Source organism: Lontra canadensis, unplaced genomic scaffold (genome assembly GCF_010015895.1).
Source record: "Lontra canadensis isolate GAN:19392208 unplaced genomic scaffold, GSC_riverotter_1.0 scaffold42, whole genome shotgun sequence".
NCBI classification, from domain to species: Eukaryota; Metazoa; Chordata; class Mammalia; order Carnivora; family Mustelidae; genus Lontra; species Lontra canadensis.
Window position 1 is genome coordinate 6,974,807 of NW_022631036.1, and position 22,563 is coordinate 6,997,369.

General features: G+C 35.6%; 1 protein-coding gene across 3 annotated transcripts in view; it reads right to left on the reverse strand.

Moving 5' to 3' along the window:
* Positions 1 to 1,909: 1,909 nt before the first annotated feature.
* TOGARAM1 (TOG array regulator of axonemal microtubules 1) overlaps positions 1,910 to 22,563 on the reverse strand; it is a 79,320-nt gene continuing 58,666 nt past the window's right edge. For 2 of the 3 annotated variants that reach the window (XM_032871206.1, XM_032871205.1), the window contains 9 exons: positions 22,160 to 22,265; positions 21,295 to 21,530; positions 20,540 to 20,698; positions 17,430 to 17,556; positions 15,736 to 15,854; positions 8,690 to 8,879; positions 6,867 to 7,086; positions 4,203 to 4,289; positions 1,910 to 3,056 (listed from right to left, as the gene is read on the reverse strand). In XM_032871206.1, coding sequence (XP_032727097.1) covers positions 2,803 to 3,056; positions 4,203 to 4,289; positions 6,867 to 7,086; positions 8,690 to 8,879; positions 15,736 to 15,854; positions 17,430 to 17,556; positions 20,540 to 20,698; positions 21,295 to 21,530; positions 22,160 to 22,265 — 1,498 coding nt within the window. In that variant the 3' untranslated portion in view covers positions 1,910 to 2,802. Of the gene's footprint in view, positions 3,057 to 4,202; positions 4,290 to 6,866; positions 7,087 to 8,689; positions 8,880 to 15,735; positions 15,855 to 17,429; positions 17,557 to 20,229; positions 20,343 to 20,539; positions 20,699 to 21,294; positions 21,531 to 22,159; positions 22,266 to 22,563 lie in introns of those variants that run through there. The other variant, XM_032871207.1, reaches the window with a different exon arrangement.

Sequence of the window (22,563 nt, forward strand, 5' to 3'; positions counted from 1 at the left end):
AAACCCTTCATTTCTATTTCTTTAGGCTTTTGTTTTTTGTTTTTTTTAAGATTTTACTTATTTATTTGAGAGACAGAGCACAAGCAAAGGGAGCGGCAGGCAGAGCAAGAAGCAGGCTCCCCGCTGAGCCAGGAGCTGATGCGGGGCTCAATCCCAGGACCCCAGGATCAGGACCCAAGCCAAAGGCAGACACTTAACAGACTGAGCCATCCAGGCATCCCTCCCTTCATTATTTCATTCAGTGATCACTCTCCAATTCTTTGTTGACTTCTGGGTTTATCAATCCTTGATAACAGAGTCCTAGAATTCTGAGTGCTCAATATCATTAAGTTACTAAAATGGAGGAAATCTTTAAGGCTTGGGACTCTATTATGTAATGAATATTTTTTTATAATAAAATCACCCAGATTACATAAAATTCTCACATTAATAGTAGTGATTATATTTACTGTACTTTTTCTTTTTTTTTTTTTTAAGATTTTATTTACTTATTTCAGAGAGAGAGAGAAAGAGAGCATAGGAGGGAGAGAGAGAAGCAGACTCCCCACTGAGCAGGGAGCCTGATGCAGGGCTCAATCCCAGGACCCTGGGATCATGACCTGAGGCAAAGGCAGAGGCTTAACCAACTGAGCCACTCACATGCTCCTTTACTGTACTTTCTCAATGCAAAATCATAGTATATACATTTTTTAAAAAAGGATAATTAAACTTGTACATAAAAATAATGGTTTCTACCTTTGAAATTTAAAATTTACCTTCCATATACTCAACAATTAATGCAAATTTAGTAGGCACATTTGCAATGACACAAGGACAGTGGTCAAAATTAATAAAACTTGGAATCTATAACCATTGTTTCAATGGTACACATCATTAAGGGTTAAAGCAAAATTTAATGATGATTTCAGATATACAACCAAGGTCAAAAGTGTATAAACCAGGCGCTGACAAATTATTCGAGAGGTCTGTTTTTGTTTGACCTGAGCTAAGAATGTATTTTACATTCTTAAAGAGGTTAAAAACAAAAACAAAAACAATAAAACCCCAAAGAATATGCCACTATCTGTCTGTAGCTTACAAAGCCAAAAACGTTCACTTTTTGGTCCTTAATTTCAGACCTAAACTATAGAAACATAATAAAATACACTTGGAAGAACAGATAAAGCATGTATGTAACTATGAATATATGTTACAGTACCTACAAACAGAAAAAGTAACCAAGTCTTCACTTTCCATTCAGCTTAGCTTCAAATTGTAAAACCCCTTTTATTCCTCAGCAGTCATGGAGTAATACAAAGAATCACAATTTAAAATGAAGCCATAGTGACGCATGGGTGGCACAGTGGGTTAAAGCCTCTGCCTTCAGCTCAGGTCATGATACCAGGGTCCTGGGATCGAGCCCTGCGTCGGGCTCTCTGCTCAGCAGGGAGCCCGCTTCCCTCTCTCTCTCTGTCTGCCTCTCTGCCTCCTTGTGATCTCTGTCTGTCAAATAAATAAATAAAATCTTTAAAAAAAAAAAAATGAAGCCATATACATCAGAGAACCGGTAAGTGACAAAAGAAATGAAAAAGAATGAGGATAGTTCACAACTGTAATAAAGCGATCATTGAGTAAACAAGGCACAGAATTATAGATGTTTAGAACAAGACAGAACTTTAAAAATCACCTAGTCCAGCCCTCATAGTTTAGAGATGGGAACACTGAGACCTAGAGCCGGCAAGTGACTTGCCCAAGATCACATGGCTAATTTCCTCTAAAGGTAGAACTATAACCCAGGTCTATAGTTAGGTCAATAGAGATAGGTCAATATATATCAAGTATACCAAGTGAAAGCGATAGGTCAATATTATATATATATTTTATTTTAGGATATTTGGAAGATCGAAAAATAGGACACCTCTCACACATCTACAGAAATAAATCTTTTTATTTTTATAACATTCCTTTTCTTTTTATGATGCATACAGTACTTATAGCCCAAGAATTCTGAGAAAAGCTATAGAAGACCTGGCACTATTTTTGAGAATTACACAACTGGGCAGCAAAATAACACCTTTATAAATGTTGGGACATATAGAAATAAAATTTAGTGTTTGCACACAAAAATAGGGAAGTTACATTCAACACGTTTTCTTTAACGTGCATTTAAAATGTTTAAGCATTTTCTAAAACTTTGGTTATCATGCTTCATTATAACTTGTTGAATTTCAAATTATGTAGATGATTTAACCCAAATGGTAGGCAAATATATCACATTAACACAGCAGCAAAAGCAAGCTAATACTGCACAATCATATTAGCAGACTGATTTCAGAAATACGTGTTTTTCACAAATAGCACACAGAATTTAATTTGTTATAACATAGTTCAATTACTTTTCTTTCATTTTATAAAATAAGGCTGAGTAATGAGACATAGCAGAACATGATTACATAATAAAAAGTATATTTTTAATTACAAATCTAATTGTACATAAAGGGCAATGAACTGTGGTTTCTATAGAATAGTGCAAATGAGCAGGACTTTCCTCAAAAATAATATACTTGGATTCATTCCATGTACCTCAGATTTCATGAATATTAGGTTATATTAATCATTTTAGGTTTCTGTGAGATGAGTACAAGTGGCAGGGTTCAGATAGGGCAGACGTGTACTCATTGGCTGCAAATACAAATAGTCCTTGACTTAATTTACCAGATGAGAAGTGCAGGCACTGAAAATGTTACTTTAAAAAAGTTCCATTTGTCATCATGTAAACAATTTTCTTCATCATACTATATTTCATCAAATTCATAATTCATTTCATATTGTCATATCAAGCAATTCTTCTAAACTCTTTTTGATATGTGGTGGTTGAGATGCAGCCTGATTTAACAGATTCTGACCCATTTGTGCAAAAAGTGCTTTTGATAACTTAGCTGTGGCTGTTCGTATATTTCCTCCAGCTCCAGGCAAAGAGCCACTATTTGTCATGTTCCCCAAGAGATGCCATAAAACAACCAATACTTTCTGTTCTGTGGCATGGGGCTTCCTTTGATAAAGTTCCATAACAATATCTGAAACATAAAAATCAGTAAATAGTGAGGTTTAAAAAAAAAATAAATTAAAGTTTAGCTAATTAAAAAGCATATAAAATATACTAAGCTTTTCCCCTATGCCATTTGTCCTAAAATGTCAGACTTTTATTTATTTACTTGTTTGTTTGTTTTTTAACGAAGTATTTTATTTTTATTTTTTTTTAATTTTAAAAAATTTTCTTAAAAGGTTTTATTTATTTATTTATTTATTTATTTGACAGACAGAGATCACAAGTAGGCAGAGAGGCAGGCAGAGAGAGGAGGGGAAGCAGGTTCCCTGCTGAGCCAAGAGCCTGATGCAGGGCTTGATCCCAGGGCCCTGGAATCGTGACCTGAGCCGGAGGCAGAGGCTTTAACCCACTGAGCCACCCAGGTGCCCCAAATGTAAGGATTTTAAAGAAAAATAAGGTCAGAAACTTTCCTCCCAAAGAATGGAATCTTTAAGTATTAGAATTCCATATATGACAACTTAGTTCAGGTAAAAGTAGTAAACATAGGAATTAAACCCCAAATTCATCTCAATGTTTTCCAAATGTAGTTAAATAAAAACATACATTTTTAACTCACTGACTTTTATCAAACACCTAATTCGAAATTGCACCAAATTGACTTTCATGTCTTTTTATTTTTTTCCAACTGCACTAAATTGACTTTCATGTCTTTTTATTTTTTTCTGTATTATTTCTACTGACAGGAAGACTAAATACTTACTGGATAAAAAAAGGATAAAATTCTTAAAGAAAATTTTGGGGGATAAAAGTCTTAAAAGGTTCTCATATGGATGATTATGCAATTTATTTCTACATTGTGCATAATGATATTGAATTTGGTAGTTAACCCCAAATTAAATTGAAATGCCTATCAGTTTATTCTAAGGTAATAAAATATTTCTTTAGAGTGTTCATTTTTTTTCAAGGATTTTACTTATTTATTTGACAGAGATCACAAGTAGGCAGTGAGAGGGGGGTGGGAAGCAGGCTCCCTGCCGAGCAGAGAGCCCAATGCCAGGGTTCGATTCTAGGACCCTGAGACCATGACCTGAGCCAAAGGCAAAGGCTTAACCCACTGAGCCACCCAGGTACCCCTAAAATATTTCTTTAGAAATAGCAATTAAAAAATACTTACCAGCAAGCTTTTCAGTCATATCCTGTTTTGCTTTTCCATTTAAAAACTGAGCTTTTGTGCAAAATGGCTGTAGAAGTAAGTAATTGTCTAAACAAAAACAATATTAAAGACATATAAAGAATTATGGGATTTTATTTTCCAGTACATAGAATTGAAAGAAAAAATATTTTCATGCAAATGAATGCAAATGTGTTAAAAAGATTTTTTTTTAAATCTATGTAATCACTACACTTAACATTATCTATAAAACCTTAATAGGATAATAGTCTTATAGCAAATAAGAAATAAAAATACCTGAATATTAAAAGAGCTATCATATGGTATAAAAAAAGCAAAAGAACTGCCCATCTCCCAGGCATCTTATTCCAAAAAATAGAATACAGGTTTATCAAAAACAAACAAAAAAACAGAAAATAAAAATTGTTGTAAGGGTAGTTTTTATCTTTACTGATTTTTTTCAAAGTTTTAATTCTGTAATAATTATAGATTCACAGGATGTTACAAAGGTCCTGTGTACCTTTCACTAAAAGTTATATCTTAAATAATTATAGTATACATCAAAATACAGAATCTGACATTTATACATGTGCATAGTTCTAATCTGCATCATTCACCTATTTGTTGATTTTTGGAGGTTTTTTTAATAAGCTTTACACCCAATGTGGGGCTTGAACTCGTGACCCTGAGATCAAAAGTCACGCATTCTACTGACTAAGCCAGCCAGGTGCCCCTACCTGTGTACGATTCTATGTCATTTTATCATATGTGTAGATTTGTAATGATCACTGCAATTAACATATAGAACTATTCTCTCACCACAAAGATCTCCCTAGTCTCATCCAGCCCCTCCTCCCTAGCTGCCCCTAAATGCTGATAACCACTAACCTGTTTTCCATCTCCATAAATTTTATCATTTTTAGGGGTTATACATATGGAATCCTATAGCATGTGACCTTTCGGGACTGTCTTCTTTCACTGAGCACTGTGTTGTGTTTATCCATAATACTATTTTATTACTAAGTAGTAATCTACCGTATGAATGTATCACAAATTTTTTCACTATTAACCCAGTGAATTACATTTAGGTTATCTGCAGTTTTTGGCTATTGCAAATAAAGCTGTTATGAACAACAGTGTACAGGTTTTTAGATGGAAATGAGTTTTCATTTCTCTGGAATAAATGCCTAAGGATAAACTATGATAAATGCCTAAGGATAAACTATGATAAGCATAGTTTAGTTTTTCTAAGAAATTGCCAAACTATTTTCTAGTGGCTACACCATTTTATTTACATTTTCACCAGCAAAGTAGCAAAGATTCAGTTTCTCTGAAATCTTGTTAGCATTTGGTGTTGTCACTCTTTTACATTTTAGCTGTCCTAATACTTGCTATAAACTGAATGTCTGTTTCCTCCAAAATTCATATCTTGAAACCCAATCCCTATTGTTATGGCATTTGAAGGTGAGGCCTTTGGAAGGTGATTAGGTCATGAAGGTAGAGCCCTTATGAATGGGATTAGTGCTCTCTTACAAAAGATACCCCAGAAAACTCCTCTGCCCCTTCTATCATGTGGCAACACAAACAGAAGATGGGGCCATCTAGGAACCAGAAAGTGGGCCCTCACCAGACACCAAATCTGTTGACACCTCAACCTTGAACTTTCTGTCCTCCAGAACTCTGAGAAATAAATGTTTTCATGCCATTCAGTCTGTAGTAGTTTGTTGTAGCAGCCCCTACAGACTAACATATTTGTGTAGTGATCATGGTCTTAACTTGAATATTACATTTCCATAATGACTAGGGGATGTTGAACAGCTTTTCATGTGTTTATCTGCCATCCAAATATTCTCTTCAGTGAAATGTTTCTCCATGTCCTTTGTCCATTTTCTAACTGAATTGTTTAATGTTCAGTTTTCAGAGTTCTTTATATACTCTGAGTTCTTCCTCATATATGTGGTTTGCAAATGCTTTCTTCCAATCTGTAGTATGTCTCTTTATGTACTCAACAGTGTCTTTTGAGGAGCAAATGTTTTTAATTTTGATGAAGTCTAATTTATTGACTTTTATGAACCATGCTTTTAGTGTCATGATAACAATTCTTCACAAAGCCCTCAGGTCCTAAGGATTTCTACTTATGCTATCCTTAAAAGTTTTACAGTTAAGTTTTACATTTATTTATTTATTTATTTATTTATTTTAGAACTATTTTATTTATTTATTTGACAGACAGCGATCACAAGTAGGCAGAGAGAGAGGAGGAAGCAGGCTCCCTGCTAAGCAGAAAGCCCGATGCGGGGCTTGATCCCAGGACCCTGAGATCATGACCTGAGCCGAAGGCAGAGGCTTTAAACTACTGAGCCACCCAGGCGCCCCTAAGTTTTACATTTAAATCTAAGATCCATTTTAAGTTAATTTTGCATCAGATGTGAGAATGAGGTAGAAAAAAAGAACTAAAAAGTAAAAAATAAGGGAAGATAAAGTCAATTGCATGGGATAGTATTTAATCTCTAAAAATAATTTAAAATACTACTGAGAATATCACATTAAATGACAAATATTGACTATGATTTCAACATTATTTAAAAAAAAAACCACAATGTGTAGAATCAGAACGTACAAAAGTAAAGTCAAAATAATTTGAGTGCCAAAGTAAAGATTTCTTACCTACGTGCTGACTCAGTGCCTGAACAACATTTGTGGCAGCAGCATAGATGCCTGGATTCTTAGAATTCAGATTGTTATCTACTATTGCTGGAATTAGCATGTTGATTATAGGCGATAAGTTGTCTCTAAGCAAAGGAATCATTTTGTGCATTGTTTCTAGAGCCACCAGATTTACTTTACTATTAGAATCATGAAGTCGAGATTTAAAAGCATCAAAGATCTGAAAGTAAATTAGTAAATTATTTAAAGTAAAATAATATTTATAGCTATTTAAATTCTTTTTGGCATTCTGTAATTTTTTCCTATTAATAATACTGTTTAAAAACATACACACAACATTTTATTTAATCTGAACTTAGATAATAGGAATTTTATAAAAATTTGGATGTTAAATCTAAGTCTCAAAATTTCTTAGAGCAAAAAGACAAATCTTCAAAGATCACCCAAAAGACATACTAATAAATTAAGGTTGAGAAATTCAGCTTACTAGGAAGATGACTGGCTTACTGTAAATGGGATAAAGATGCTCTTTTTTGGAAGGTACAGATTAGCTTAGGTAACTCTAAGAACTCAAGAAAAGTTTCTATTTTTATCACTACTGATAATGGAATTAGACATATAAGTTTTACTGTAGAGATCTGATTTAGTTTCACTTTGTCTTATGAAAATTTTATATGCAATTTCAGAGTTAAATTTTTTTTTTAAAGATTTTATTTATTTATTTGACAGAGAGAGACCACAAGTAGATGGAGAGGCAGGCAGAGAGAGAGAGAGAGAGAGAGAGGGAAGCAGGCTCCCCGCTGAGCAGAGAGCCCGATGCGGGACTCGATCCCAGGACCCCGAGATCATGACCCGAGCCGAAGGCAGCGGCCCAACCCACTGAGCCACCCAGGCGCCCCCAGAGTTAAATTTTTATTGTTACCTCTTAACCCGGTTATTCCTTACTCTTTAGAATTCTTAACTTTCATAAGCTTAATATACAATAAGGGAATGATAAATCTTTAGTCACATCAGGTGAGTGAAGAGCTCTTCAGTGAGGTTAAGATATATGTATCTGTGAGGCCAATACACACACACACACACACACACACACACACACATACAAATCTCTCATATAGAAACTATGAAAGTTAATATATATACATAAAATTTTTCATGTAAGAATAGTCTTACCAAGAGATTTATTTTTATTCAAAATTAAGTGACAGCACTACTGGAATTAAGGGTAGTTATGGTATGTTGGCCAAGTTTAATGCCCATAAATACAAATTTAAAGTGGGATTTAGTAATTAACTGAACTCTGAAGAAGCATAAATCATCTATGCTCAATTTGTTACTATCTCTTTTTCTATTGCTTGTTATCTTCCTAAGGGTTGGTATATAAATTAGTATATACAAGATTTGTAATCTACATATAAAAATTTTAATATTTATTCTTAAGTAGCATCAGAGCTCTTAAATGCCCCAGTTCTTAAAATATTTATTGATTTGCTGAATATATATTCACTGAATGTCAGGTTCCACAGGCTCTGAGAATACAGAGCTTCAGAGAAGTTACCAAAATCAAAGAAGTTACCAAAATATCAAAGAAGTTACTGAATTCTGGGAGAATTCAGACAAATAAGCAGCTATTTTTCTATTATTTCCCAATTATTTTGTTCTCAAATGCTTTTAACACAGCACAACCTAAGCAATCCATACTTTTCACTAAGTTTAACATTTTAAAATAATATATGTAAGGTGTAAGATTTAGGGTAATTTCTTCTACTAATGAGCTGTTAGCTACATATTGAAAATGAAAATTAATTTTGACAGTTCATTACCTTCACAATGTTTCCAACAACAAGCTCTTGATTGTTTTCAGTATCTGATAAAAGCTGCTTAATCCCATTAATGCGATCACGGAAGTCTTTTGCATTTAATAAACTGGTTATGACTTTAATGTATTCAGCACTTTCTAAGGAATTACGGGGAATTGATTTTCTGGTGATGTCACGAATTTCAGTTACTTCTCTAAAGTCAAAGAAAGGTAAATTTAATTTCATTATTAATTTCCTATAAGAAACACAAACATAATAAATAGTTCTTATTACACATTTATTTTTCAAAAATTCTCAAAGTTATCACCATAATATCTGCGTTGGCAGGGGGTGGAGGGGCTAAAATCTCCCCTGAGAGGGGCGCCTGGGTGGCTCAGTGGGTTAAAGCCTCTGCCTTCACCTCAGGTCATGATCCCAGAGTCCTGGGATAGAGCCCTGCATTGGGCTCTCTGCTCAACAGGGAGCCTGCTTCCCTTCCTCTCTCTCTCTCTCTGTCTGCCTCTCTGCCTACTTGTGATCTCTATCAAATAAATAAATAAAATCTTAAAAAAAAAATTAAAATCTCCCCCGAGATTGTTGATTTGCTAGGAGGACTCACAAGATTCAGCACATAGTTTTACTCAGAGCTAAGATTTATTACAGAAGTAGACAAAGCAAAATCAGCAAAGGGAAAAAGTGCAGGTATCAAAGTATTGTCGAAACTAGATACAAGCTTCCAAGGGTCCTTTCCCAGTTCACACAGGACAATTTCTTTTTTTTTAAGATTTTATTTCTTTTATTTGACAGAGAGAGACATAGAGAGAGAGGGAACATAAGCAGTGGGAGTGGGAGAGAGAAGCAGGCTTCCCTCTGAGCAGGGAGCCCAATGAAGGGCTGCATCCCAGGACCCTGGGATCATGACCCAAGCCGAAGAAAGACACCCAATGGCAGCCACCCAGTTGCCCTAACACAGAACAAATTTAATTACTCCAGTAACAATTCACGACAACACATGTGAAATGTTTTCTACCAATGAACCTTATTAGAGACTCAATGCTTAGGCTTAAATTTTTTTTTATTTTTTTAAAAGATTTTATTTATTTATTTGACAGACAGATCGCAAGTAGGCAGAGAGGCAGGCAGAGAGAGAGAGATAGAGGAGGAAGCAGGCTCCCTGCTGATCAGAGCTTGATTCTAGAACCCTGGGATCATAAGCCAAAGGCAGAGGCTTTATCCCACTGAGCCACCAAGGTGCCCCTATTTTTTTCTTAAAGTATTTTGTTCATTTGAGAGAGAGAGAGAACATGCAGTAGGGAGAGGGAGAGAGAATCTAAGCAGATGCCACACTGAGTGCAGACCTTACATGGGGCTCGATACACAATCATGAGATCTTGACCTGAGACAGAAGCAAGAGTCAGACGCTTAACCAACTGAGCCACCCAGGCACCCCTCAATGCTCAGGGTTTTTACTGGGAGTTGGCATGATTTGTCCTCTGCCAAGGATATACTAAACTTCTAGGCTGCCAGAAGGAAAGCAGGTCTTTAGCATAAACCACATTGTTTGCCCAAACAATTGTGGTACAGTAAACTACTCTTATCAGTTAAGGAACAGTGGTAATCTTCCTTAAATCCTAGTTCCCCAGATGCCAACCAAAGGCTCATCTTGTCAGTACGACTTTTGAAAAATAGAAGTCTCAGGTCTGCTGTATTAACTCAAAATATCCATGTGAATTTGCATGAGAAAACTAGAATCTTGACACTAGCAGGACTTACTATTTCAATGATTTACTATTACTAGCATCTTCTTTTTTAATGCTATAAAGGGGCGATGCAATGTAGCAGATGAATGATCCCTTTGAAACTAAGGTGTCATGCAAATTGACAGATCTTTTTTTTTTTTTTTTTAAGATTTTCATTTATGTATTTGAGAGAGAGAGACAGAGAGCACAAGCAGAAGGGAGAGGGAGAAGTAGGTTCCCTACTGAGCAGGGAACCCCATGTGGGGCTCGATCCCAAGACCTTGAGATCATGACCTGAGCCAAAGGCACATGAGCCACCCATGCACCACCAAACTGACAGGTCATAAGGACAATAGTAAGTGTTGCCAGTTACCATCTCTCTAACTACCAGTATTAAAAATGGCACTGAGGTTGTCTTAAGAGCACTGATTAAATAATAACTCAGAATCATCCTAAAAGCAGATATAGCATGGTGAGCTAGAACACAGATCTTAGTTAGATGTATTTATTCATTATTTTTAAATTGCTTAAATAAATTGATCTGAAGTTAATTTGTGAAATGATTAATTATATACAATGGGAAAAAGATAAGACTAAATTTATATTTAAACTGAGAAGTATATGATACATAAAAGGTGAATAAATGAAAAGAGTAAAAAGAACACCTCAAGAAGCCACCTAATTACTGCAACTTGTGTTTAAAGATGGCTTTTCTGTTATTTAAACAAAATGGATTTAATAGCAAAGTAACAGTGAATATACCTTAGGGTGTATGACAAAAAATAGACATACACACCACATATACACACACACCACTCAATCAATCAGTTCAAAAGAAGGCAGGACAAAAGGGTCATTTTAGACATAAAGACAGCTGCAGATTGAAAGTAAGGGGACAGAGAACATTCATAATGCCAATGGACATCAAAAGAAAGGTGGAGTAGCAGTACTTATGTCAGACAAACTAGATTTTCAACTGAAGACTGTAACAAGAGATGAAGAAGGGCACTATATCATAATGAAGGGAGCTATCCAAAAAGATCTAACAACTGTAAATATTTATGCCCCACATAGGGAGTACCCAAACATATAAAACAATAACAAATATAAAGGAACTCATTGATAATAATAAGATAATAGTAGGAGACTTTAACATCCCACTTACAACAATGAATAAATCATCTAAATAGAAAATAAACAAGGAAACAATGGCTTTGAATGCCACACTGGACCAGAATGACTTAACACATATATTCAGAACATTTCATCCTAAAGCAGGATATACATTTAAGTACACATGGGACGTTCTCCAAAATAGACCACATACTTGGTCATAAATCAGGCCCAAACAAGTACAAGTAGATTTAGATCATACCGTACATATTTTCCTACCATAGTGCTATGAAACTTGAAGTCACCCAAAAGAAAAAATTTGGAAAGACCACAAATACACAGAGATTAAACAACATGCTACTAAACAATGAATGGGTCACCAGGAAATCAAAGAAGAAATAAGAAAAATACATGCAAACAAAGGAAAATGAAAATACAATGGTCCAAAACCTTTGGGATGCAGCAAAAGAAGTCATAAGAAGGAAGTATATAGTAATACAGGCCTACCTCAAGAAGCAAGAAGAATCTCAAATAAACAATCTAACCTTATACATAAAGGAGCCACAAAAAGAACAACAAAGCCTAAAGCTAGCAGAAGGCAAATAATAAAGATTAGAGCAGAAAGAAATGACATAGAAACTAAAAAGAAAACAACAGAACTTATCAATGAAAGGCGGCAGTGGTTCTCAGAAAAAAATTAGTAAAATTGATAACCCCCTAGCCAGACTTATCAAGAAAAAGGACCCAAATAAATAAAATCATGAGTGAAAGAGGATAGATCACAACCAACACCAAAGAAATACAAAATGCTATTTTAAAAAAATACAATTTATTTATTTGAGAGAGAGAGAGCAAGCATGAGCAGGGTGGAAGGGTAGAGGGAGAGGGAGAGGGAGAAGCAGATTCCCCACTGAACAGAGCCAATGCGGGGCTCAATCCAGGACCTTGAGATCATGACCTGAGCTGAAGGCAGAGGCTTAGCCCACCAAGCCACCCAGGTACCCCAGAAATACAAACAATTATAAGACAATATTATATGCCAACAATTTAAGCAATCTGTAAGAAATGGGATGCATTCCTAGAAACATTTAAACTACCAAAACTGAAACAGGAAGAAATAGAAAATTTGAACAGGGGGTGCCTGGGTGGCTCAGTGGGTTAAGCCTCTGCCTTCAGCTCAGGTCATGATCTCAGGGTCCTGGGGTCAAGCCCCGCATCCGGCTCTGTGCTCAGCAGGGAACCTGCTTCCTCCTCTCTCTCTCTCTCTGCCTGCCTCTCTGACTACTTGTGATCTCTCTCTGTCAAATAAATAAATAAAATCTTTAAAAAAAAAAAAAAAGAAAGAAAGAAAATTTGAACAGACCCATAACCAGTAATGAAATTGGATCAGTAATCAAAAATCCCTCAAGCTACAAAAGTTCTGGACCAAATGGCTTCACAAGGGAATTCTACCGAACATTTAAAGATTGAATACCTATTCTTCTCAAACTATTTCATAAAATAGAAAAGGAAAGAAAACTTCCAAATTCATTATATGAGACCAGCATTATCTTGATTCCAAAACCAGACAAAATCTCCAGTAAAATAAGAGAACTATACGTCAATATTTCTCATGAACACAGATGTGAAATTTTTCAACAAAATACTAGCAAATTGAAACCAACAGTACATTAAAAGAATCATTCACCATGATGGAGTGGGATTTATTCCTAGGCTGCAAGGATGATTCAATATTCACAAATCAATCAACATGATATACCACATTAATAAAATAGAGGATAAAAACCATATGATCCTTTCAATAGATGCAGAAAAGGCATTTGACAAAGTACAGCATCCATTCATGATAAAAACCCTCAAGAAAGTAGGTTTATAGGAAGGTATCTCATCATAACAAAGGCCATACATGAAGAACCCACGGCTAAAATCATCCTCAAGGGGATGAGAGCTTTTTCCTCCATGGTCAGGAACAAGACAGGGATACCCACTCTCACTACTGTTATTTAGCTTAGTACTGGAAATCCTAGCCTCAGCAATCAGACAACAACAACAAAAAAAAGGGATCCGAATCAGCAAGGAAGGGGCACCTGGGTGGCTCAGTCATTAAGCATCTCTCTTCAGCTCAGGTCGTGATCCCAGGATCCTGGGATTGAGCCCCACATCAGGCTCCCTGCTCTACTGGAAAACCTACTTCTCCATCTCCCGTTCCCCCTGCTTGTGTTCCCGCTTTTGCTGTCTCTCGCTCTATCAAATAAATAAATAAATAAAAATCTTAAAAAATGACAACAAAAAATCAGCAAGGAAGAAGTCAGACTTTCACTATTTGCAGATGACATGATACTTTATATAGAAAACCCCAAAAAATCCACAAGAAGTTGCCAATCCACAAGAAGATGAATTCAGTAAAGATGCAAGATACAAAAATAACATACAGAAATCTGTTGCATTTCTATATACCAATAATGCACAGCAGAAAGAGAAATTAAGAAAACAATCCCAGGGGGGTCTGGGTGGCTCAGTGGGTTAAAGCCTCTGCCTTCAGCTCAGGTCATGATCCTAGGGTCCTGGGATCCAGCAACACATCAGGCTCTCAGCTCAGCAGGGAGCCTGCTTCCTCCTCTCTCTCTGCCTGCCTCTCTGCCTACTTGAGATGTCTGTCAAATAAATAAAGTCTTTAAAAAAAAAAAAAAAAGAAAACAATCCTATTTATAATTGTACCAAAACCCATGAGATACCTAGGAATAAACCTAACCAAAGAGGTAAAAGATCTATACTCTAAAATCTATAAAACACATAAGAAAGAAATTAAAGATGACACAAAGAAATGGAAAAGAATTCCATACTCATGGATTAGAAGAACTAAGATTGTTAAAATTTCTATACAACCCAAAGCACTTTACACATTTAATGCATATCCTATCAAAATACCAACAGCATTTACCACAGAGCTAGAACAAACAACCTTACAACTTGAATGGAACCACAGAAGACCCTGAATAGCCAAAGCAACCTTTGAAAAGAAAAGCAAAGCTGGAAGCATCATGATTCTGGACTTCATGTTATATTACAAAGTTGCAATGATCAAAACAGTATGGTACTGGCACAAAAACTGACAGATCAATGGAACGTAACGACCAGAAATGAACCCACAACTATATGGTCAACTAATCTTTGACAAAGCAGGAAAGAATATCCCATAGAAAAAAGATGGTGTCTTCACTAATCAGAATTAGAAAAACAACAATAACATGTAAAAGAATGAAATTCAACCACTTTTTTTTTTTTAAGATATTCATTTATTTATTTGGCAGAGAGAGAGCACAAGCAGGGCAAGCAGCAGGCAGATGGAAAGAGAGAAGCAGGCTCCCCTCTCAGTAGAGAGCCTTAAGTGGGGCTTGATCCCAGGACCCTGGGATTGTGACCTGAGCAGAAGGCAGACGCTTAACCAACTGAACTACCCAGGCCCCCCCTAAAAATATATATATTTTTAAAAATTATATAATCAATCTATTACATGTTAAATAATGTAAGCAGGTTACATAATTATGTACATAATTATATTTCTTTTTTTTTTTTAAGATTTTTATTTATTTGTCAGAGAGAGAGAGAGGGAGAGAGAATGAGCACAGGCAGACAGAATGTCAGGCAGAGGCAGAGGGAGAAGCAGGCTCCCCGCCGAGCAAGGAGCCCGATGTGGGACTCGATCCCAGGACGCTGGGATCATGACCTGAGCCGAAGGCAGCTGCTTAACCAACTGAGCCACCCAGGTGTCCCCATAATTATATTTCTAATAAATTTAAGACTAGTCTTTTTCTGGTTGAGGCTATATGGGTGATTAGTTAATTCTTTTAATGTTTGGATTTCCTAAATTTTTTTTCCACTAACCATAATTATATATTACTTTTATAATCAAGGGGGAAAAGTAAAGGCTATAAATGAAAACAAAATTAATCAGAGTTGTCCAACACAGGCCTAATATTGACAAGTTCAACAGCACTAAAGCTTTAATAACGTTTAGTGCATGTCAAAGCCAGTTTCTACAAATATATAACTGCCTTATTAAATATAATTACCTCACACTTTTTAAGTCCTTACCAACTTTTAAAACTCCATTAAGTTTGACAAATACCCCTGGGACAGTTCATAAAAACATCCAAATGAGACTACTATCTCTAGGGAGTAATTTCTCTAATGATGTGGACTATCAAATGATCCTACCTTTCAGCTGAATCAAAAGCATCTCTAGAAACAGATGATGACCTTGCATTTCCAACAGTGCCAGTATGAGATCGTCTTCCTTTTGCTGAAGGAGTATCTAGTGGTATCTCTCCTAAGCCCTTTAAGTAATATAAAGAAAGGCAGTGAATAAAAGTCTTAAAACCAGTTAAGTGAAATAATTTATACCATGTAATTTTCTTTTTTTTTTTTTAAGATTTTATTTATTTATTTGACAGACAGAGATTACAAGCAGGCAGAGAGGCAGGCAGAGAGAGAGGAAAGGAAGCAGGCTCCCTGCTGAGCAGAGAGCCCGATGCGGGGCTCGATGCTAGGACCCTGGGACCACGACCTGAGCCAAAGGCAGAGGCTTTAACCCACTGAGCCACCCAGGCGCCCCTATACCATGTAATTTTCTTAGAAGTCATTACTGATCTTTTAATAAGTGAACACATCTTAATAATCAGCTATGCTGATGCTTTAAAGGGTATCAATACATAAAACACCTTCTAATTAGTAGTAAATTAACCAAATATATGATCAACTAATAGGAAATGATATTGGCCAGGTAAAACTGTTTACAATTTTAAAAATTAATATGCTATATTTTATAACTATGCTTCTTAAACCTTAAAATCTATAGAGAAAATATGAACACATTACATAAATAATGAATTCCTATAAACACTAGGGTAAGAATAAACACTTAGATAAGAACTATTTAAAAATACTTGTACTTGAAATGACTCTCAAATACAACCTGCTCAGTTCAGAAAGATAATTCTTTGCATGGACATTTTAATTATTTCTATATGAATTAAGCTAAAATCTTTAAGATCAATGAGCAGAAAAAGGGACGTCTGGGTGGCTCAGTCTGTTAAGCGTCTGTCTTCAGCTCGGATCATGATCCCAGGGTCCTGGGATCAAGTCCTGAATCATGCTCCTTGCTCAGCAGAGAGGCTGCTCCTCCCTTTGCCTGCCATTCCCCCTGCTTATGCTTGCTCTCTCTCTCTCTCTCTGACAAATAAATAAAATCTTAAAAAAAGAATAAGCAGAAAAAAATGCTCTAAATGTATAAAACTGTCCTTTCATAAACGAATCCTTTATCCAAGATGATCAGTGAGGAGTAACATAAATTACCATAGAAAAATTCTACATTATTAAACATATTTTTACAAAAAAAATGTAAGTGAATTATTTTTTATAAGATACTTTCTGCATTTTATTTTACTTAGTATTTCCTCAGTCACTCATTTCAGACATGTCTGAATCCCCATTATCTCTCAGGATTAAATAAGATATGGGGCTTCCCCTCAAAGACCTCCCAATCAATGTTCTGCAGTGTGATAGGAACTCTAACAGTGGAATAGGCAAGGTAAATAAAGCAGGGACCAAGCATGATGAACATCACTAACCTTACCCTATAAAAACAAAAATCTCAGGTTAAAGAAATGAAGTGATGTACCTAACTCCAATAAACTACATTATATTCTACCAAATATCAAGCTTCTGTTCAATGAACTCTTACTGACACTATGAATGTCTACTGCAACTTATTCAACTGCAGTTGTTGAAACGCTACTGTAGCTATATTCTGAATGGTTAACAGAAATAATCAAAGAAGCAATTACTGCTACCTTTAGTTTCCTGGTACCTCTCTTTTAAAGATGTTTACAAATTAAACTTTTTCCACATACCTTTTGCCGTAAGCTCTTAACAGATTCCTTAATATATGGCAAATCTTTGGATGGGATATACTTTTCAAGCATTTTATCAAAGTTTGGATGACACATCATAAGGAAAAGCATCTTTCGACCATAGTACCTATAGACATTTGAGAAATATACAAATAATTATATATACCTTAACAAACTCAGTTTCTATCCTTAGATGCAATATTTTTTTCAATAGAAAAAAACCTGTCAACATCAACATCCCTATTTTAAACAAGTCACTGAAATGTAGTTATACTATCTGAATTGGAGTATGGCATTTTCCTTGCCCTCACTTTAAAAAGAGACATAGCTTCAAATCTTCAAATCTCTTTTTGGAGAGCCAAATGTTTGAGTTGTTTTTCAGACACCCTTGGGTCCATATCAAGGCTGGTATTTGGCAGAACTCGAGTTAGGAGAAGTCTCTCTTTATCCTGGACTCCTTGCTCACTGGGCAAGAGGTTGTTGCTGAGAAGTGTTCTGACCTAAGTCAATCTTCCCTAGGTTTTGTATTTCCTATATTTCTTACCCTCGCTCTTTTTTTCCCCCCTGCCAAAACTTACCTGGTTCCAATTCTTCAAAACCTATTCTCTGCTACCTAAAACATACCCAAAGTCAGTTGAAAATCATGGATGATATATAATGAGTGTGTAATGCTCTCCAAACTACATTTTTTTAATGGTAGTATATAAGTTTAAAATTAATTCTTTTTAAAAGAAATAATTCTTTTTAGGATAAAACCTTAAGCCAAGATATCATTCTGATAGCAGAACCACAGATATCATAAAAATGGGTATTGAAGATATTTTTGGATAGAGGGTTCATATAGTACCTTATAATTACACCATATTATTATTCTTCAAAGACGCATGGTCCTAAAATCAATTATAATTATGCTTTCTCCTACAACTTGGAATATGTGGACTAGGAAGAACAAGAGAAGGTAAGTCTTGGGGGTAGGGAGAGAGTACAGAATGATCTCAGGTATCAACCAGGCCCCTTTGATTTTAACAAAATTATAGAAAGAGGTAGTATCAGAAAATTACTCTTCTTTCCTCAGAATCAAAATAAGGTTACACCTTGATAAGTAGTTCATAGTCAGCTACAGTTTCAAAGATGATTATAACTTTTAGCCCAGAACACTAAGGACTGTAGGTCCAACACAGGCCCTAATGATATGAGAATGGCTAAAACAAGCAAACAAGCAATAGGGACACTAAAATGTGAGAAATAGTAAAACTGAAAGCTATAACCATTTTATAATTTTAAAACTTCAAATAAGGAATCAAGAAATGAAAAAAAAAATCAAGAAATGACAAAATGGATTAAGAATTACTATGTCATTAAGCAAAGGTTAAGATGTACACAGAACAACCATTGCGAATCTTTTTTTGTCCTAACTACTTTATTATGATCCAAAGCCTCCTAAATTGATTTGAACTTTACTGTCCAAAATGGCTCCCCAAAGATGTCCTGCTTTAATACCTGCAATTTGTAAATATGAGATATAACTTCCAAGATTATGTTATGCTATGTTATATTATATGGCAGAGTTGACTCTAGGATACAGAGATTTTCCGGGTAGACCTAATCTAATCATACTCATCCTTAAAAGCAGAGAGCTTTCTATGGCTGGTAGCAGAAGAGAAAATCAGAAACCTTCTAAGCACAAGGAGGATTCAACATACTGTTGCTGGCTTAAAGATGGAGGGGGCTGCACAAGAGGGAATTTGGGTGATCTTAAGGAGCTGAGAGAGGACCCTGGCTGACAACCAGCAAAGAAAAAAAGACCTAAGTCCTATAACTACAAGGAACTGAATTTGGCCAACAACCAAAATGAATTTGGAAGCAGATTCTTCTATAGAACTTCTAGATAAAGAGCTCAGCATTATCATCACCTTGATTTCAACCCTGGGAGACCCCAAGCAGAGAAAGCAGTTGAGCCATGTAAGACTTCTAACTTAAAGAACAATAAGCTAAAAAAGTCTGTATTACCTTAAACTACTAGGTTTGTGGTAATTTGTTACACAGCAATAGAAAGTGAATACATTAGCTTTCAATAATAGTTTCTGATATAATGATTTCCATTAAGACTAACTCCAGTTACCTAAAGTCACAGATATCTTTGTCTTAAAACATTAATAATTTTATATCCTCCTTTACTTTAGTCTCTATGAACTCAGGACCATCCCTCCCACTTTTAATCTAGCTTCATATTTAATCTAGCTTCATATTTAACTGCCATAAATTTTTAGGTTTTGTATGGGACATTATCAATCACCTAGTCCCACCTTCCTAATTTTACAAACGAGGAAAGCTAGGCTATTAGACATTAAGTAATTTGTTTAAGGGCAAAAAATGTTTGGCATTAGGAATTGAACCTAGACTCTTGACTATATCCAAAATTTCTGTGACCAGTAGAATGAGGGACACCCACCTGGGTCAGTTAGAGGAGCATGTGACTCTTGCTCTTGGGTTTGTGAGTTTGAGCCCCACACTAGGCACAGAATTAACGTAAAAAAAAAAAACTCCATGTTACCAATACAGTAATGTACCACCTACATCTTTTACATTTTTCTCTGACTGTTCTTAACCTTCACAGAATTGTTTTACAACAATCAGAAATTTATGGGATTTTCTAAGTGCAGCTATCTCATGTTTCAGGAGACAATATGGACAATATGTTATCCATTTCGCTTCCTGTGTTTCATGTGCACATATATCCTCGAGTTCACCTGATTGCTTGGAAAATACATCATTTCCCCTAAATGCATTACCTTACGTTTGCCCACAATGAAGTTCTTCTGCCACTTTTTGAACTCATATAGTCTTGTGCCGTTTTCATGCAGTTCATCCCTGTGACATGGCATCTCACTACCCAGAAGTATGTAGTGTCATCTGTAAATTTGGAGAATTCACTGTGCACTCCCTCAAGATCATTTACAAATTGGTTAAATAAGTCCACCCCCAGCACAAATCCCTGGGGACCCCACTTTTCCATTTAGAAAAAATTGTTTATTCTTTTTTAGCCTTTGCTGCCTACTTTTAAGCCCTTATCCTAACAGATACAGCAAATATCAATAGCAGCTATTCACCTGGTTTCTTGCGAACTGTCCTGAGCAAACTTAGCAGCAGCTGGTAATATGCGGTCAGCCATATCCTTTGTTCCAGATAAAATACGCTCTGGTTCCATAAATTCCACCACATCTGTTAAATGCTGGGCTGTACATCTTCTTACCGCAATGTGTAAATGACTACAAGAAAACATGATCAATTGAAACGAAGTTGATGTATGAACTATTTACCAAAGATATACCTTTAAAGTTAAATGATTAAACTACTCTTAGCCCTCAACAATCATCCCTGAAAGCTAAAATGACAAATTACATTAGTTATCCATTCTCAAAAAGTTAAAAACAAAACAAAACTCATAATCACTGACATTTATTTAGTTCCAGATCTATGAATAGAAGTAAAATTATTAGAATAAGACTATTATTATTCCTTATATGCTCTGCACCTAATATGATGTTTATCACATAGGAATTATTTTTTGACTGAAATAATACTGAAGTTTGTCTGTGTTTTTCTTATATCGCAGACTGCAAACAACTGCATTTTTAGTGTTTTTTTTTTTAAGATTTTATTCATTCCTTTGGCAGAGAGAGAAAGACAGTGAGAAAGGGAATACAAGCAGTGGGAGTAGGAGAGGGAGAAGCAGGCTTCCCACTGAGCAGGGAGCCCGATGCAGGGCCTGAGGCAGCCTGAAGGCAGATGCTTAACGACTAAGCCAGCCAGGTGCCCCTGCATTTTTAGTTTAAGGACGTATCAAGATTATTTTGAATATTACCTTTGTCCTCCATTGATAAGAGAAACAATTGCACGTGCAGGAGTTACATTACTGACCATAGCTCTCAATGCTTTGTCAACATCTTCTCTTATAAATGTATTTGATTCTCCAGCTTTGTGCAACAAAACTTTTACTGTAGTATCTAGTTCTTGATCCATGTTCTTTTTCAGGTAAGTGAAAAGATCACTTAAACAGACCACAGCAGCACGAGAAACTCCAGACCGTAAATTTTTCACCTAAAAAAAATTTCCAAAATGTACATTTTGCTGATATTCTGAAAGAAAATCAGTAACAATGACTTTGAAACCAAACTTACTATTAAAGTAACATGCTTTAATACATACTATCTTACGTCCTAAAAATTAACATTAATGAAAAATTTTTTAAAGTTTAAAAGTAAGGTATGAGCTATTTTTTTTTTTTTTAAGTAAAATCTATCCTCGACCTGGGGCTCGAACTCATGACCCTGAGATCAAGAGTTGGATGCTCTCCTGACTGAGCCAGCCAGAAGCCCCAAACAGGATCTACTTATAACTACATATAAGCCTACTTTAATCACTTAGTATAGACTATTCTTTCTTCCCCCCCCCCCCCCGCCCCAAGAGAGAGAAAAAAGAGGTGGGGAGGGGCAGAAGGAAAGAGAAAGAGAATCTTAATCAAGCTCATCCCTCAGTATGGAGGCCCATGTGGGCCTCAGTCTCACAACCCTGAGATCATGACCCGAGTCGAAATCAGGAGCTGGACCCTCAACTAACTGGGCCACCCAGATGCCCCTAGTACAGAGGTATTTTTTTAAATAAATAAATGTGGCATATTTATTCTTTGTTATCCAAACAATCCTTAACTCAGTGGAAAATAAGTTTACCTCTTGAACTACTGCAAAATTTGTTTCATGCAGCTTTGTGTTCAATATTTCAGAATGAAAAGCAGCTAAGCACCTAATAAAATTCAGTCCTTCAATTTTCTTCTCCCTATAGGAAAAAGAAAGAAATGGCAAATAGTTTATTAAATGGGTCTCAACTGGAACAGGATCTCAGATGTCTTCATTTGTGTGCATGAAATACTGTAATGAGGAGATCTTGCTTATTTTTCCATTCATTTAGGAATTTCAAATAAAAAAATATGTAAAGTTTTATTTGCTCCAATAGTTCTCTTTCATGATGCAAAAGATCTTTTAAGAGTGAAAATCACCACTGATAGTCATACTAAGTTCATGTTTTGTAAATAAAAAGGAATATTTCCTCTCTAGTGATAAGAATGACATATTCT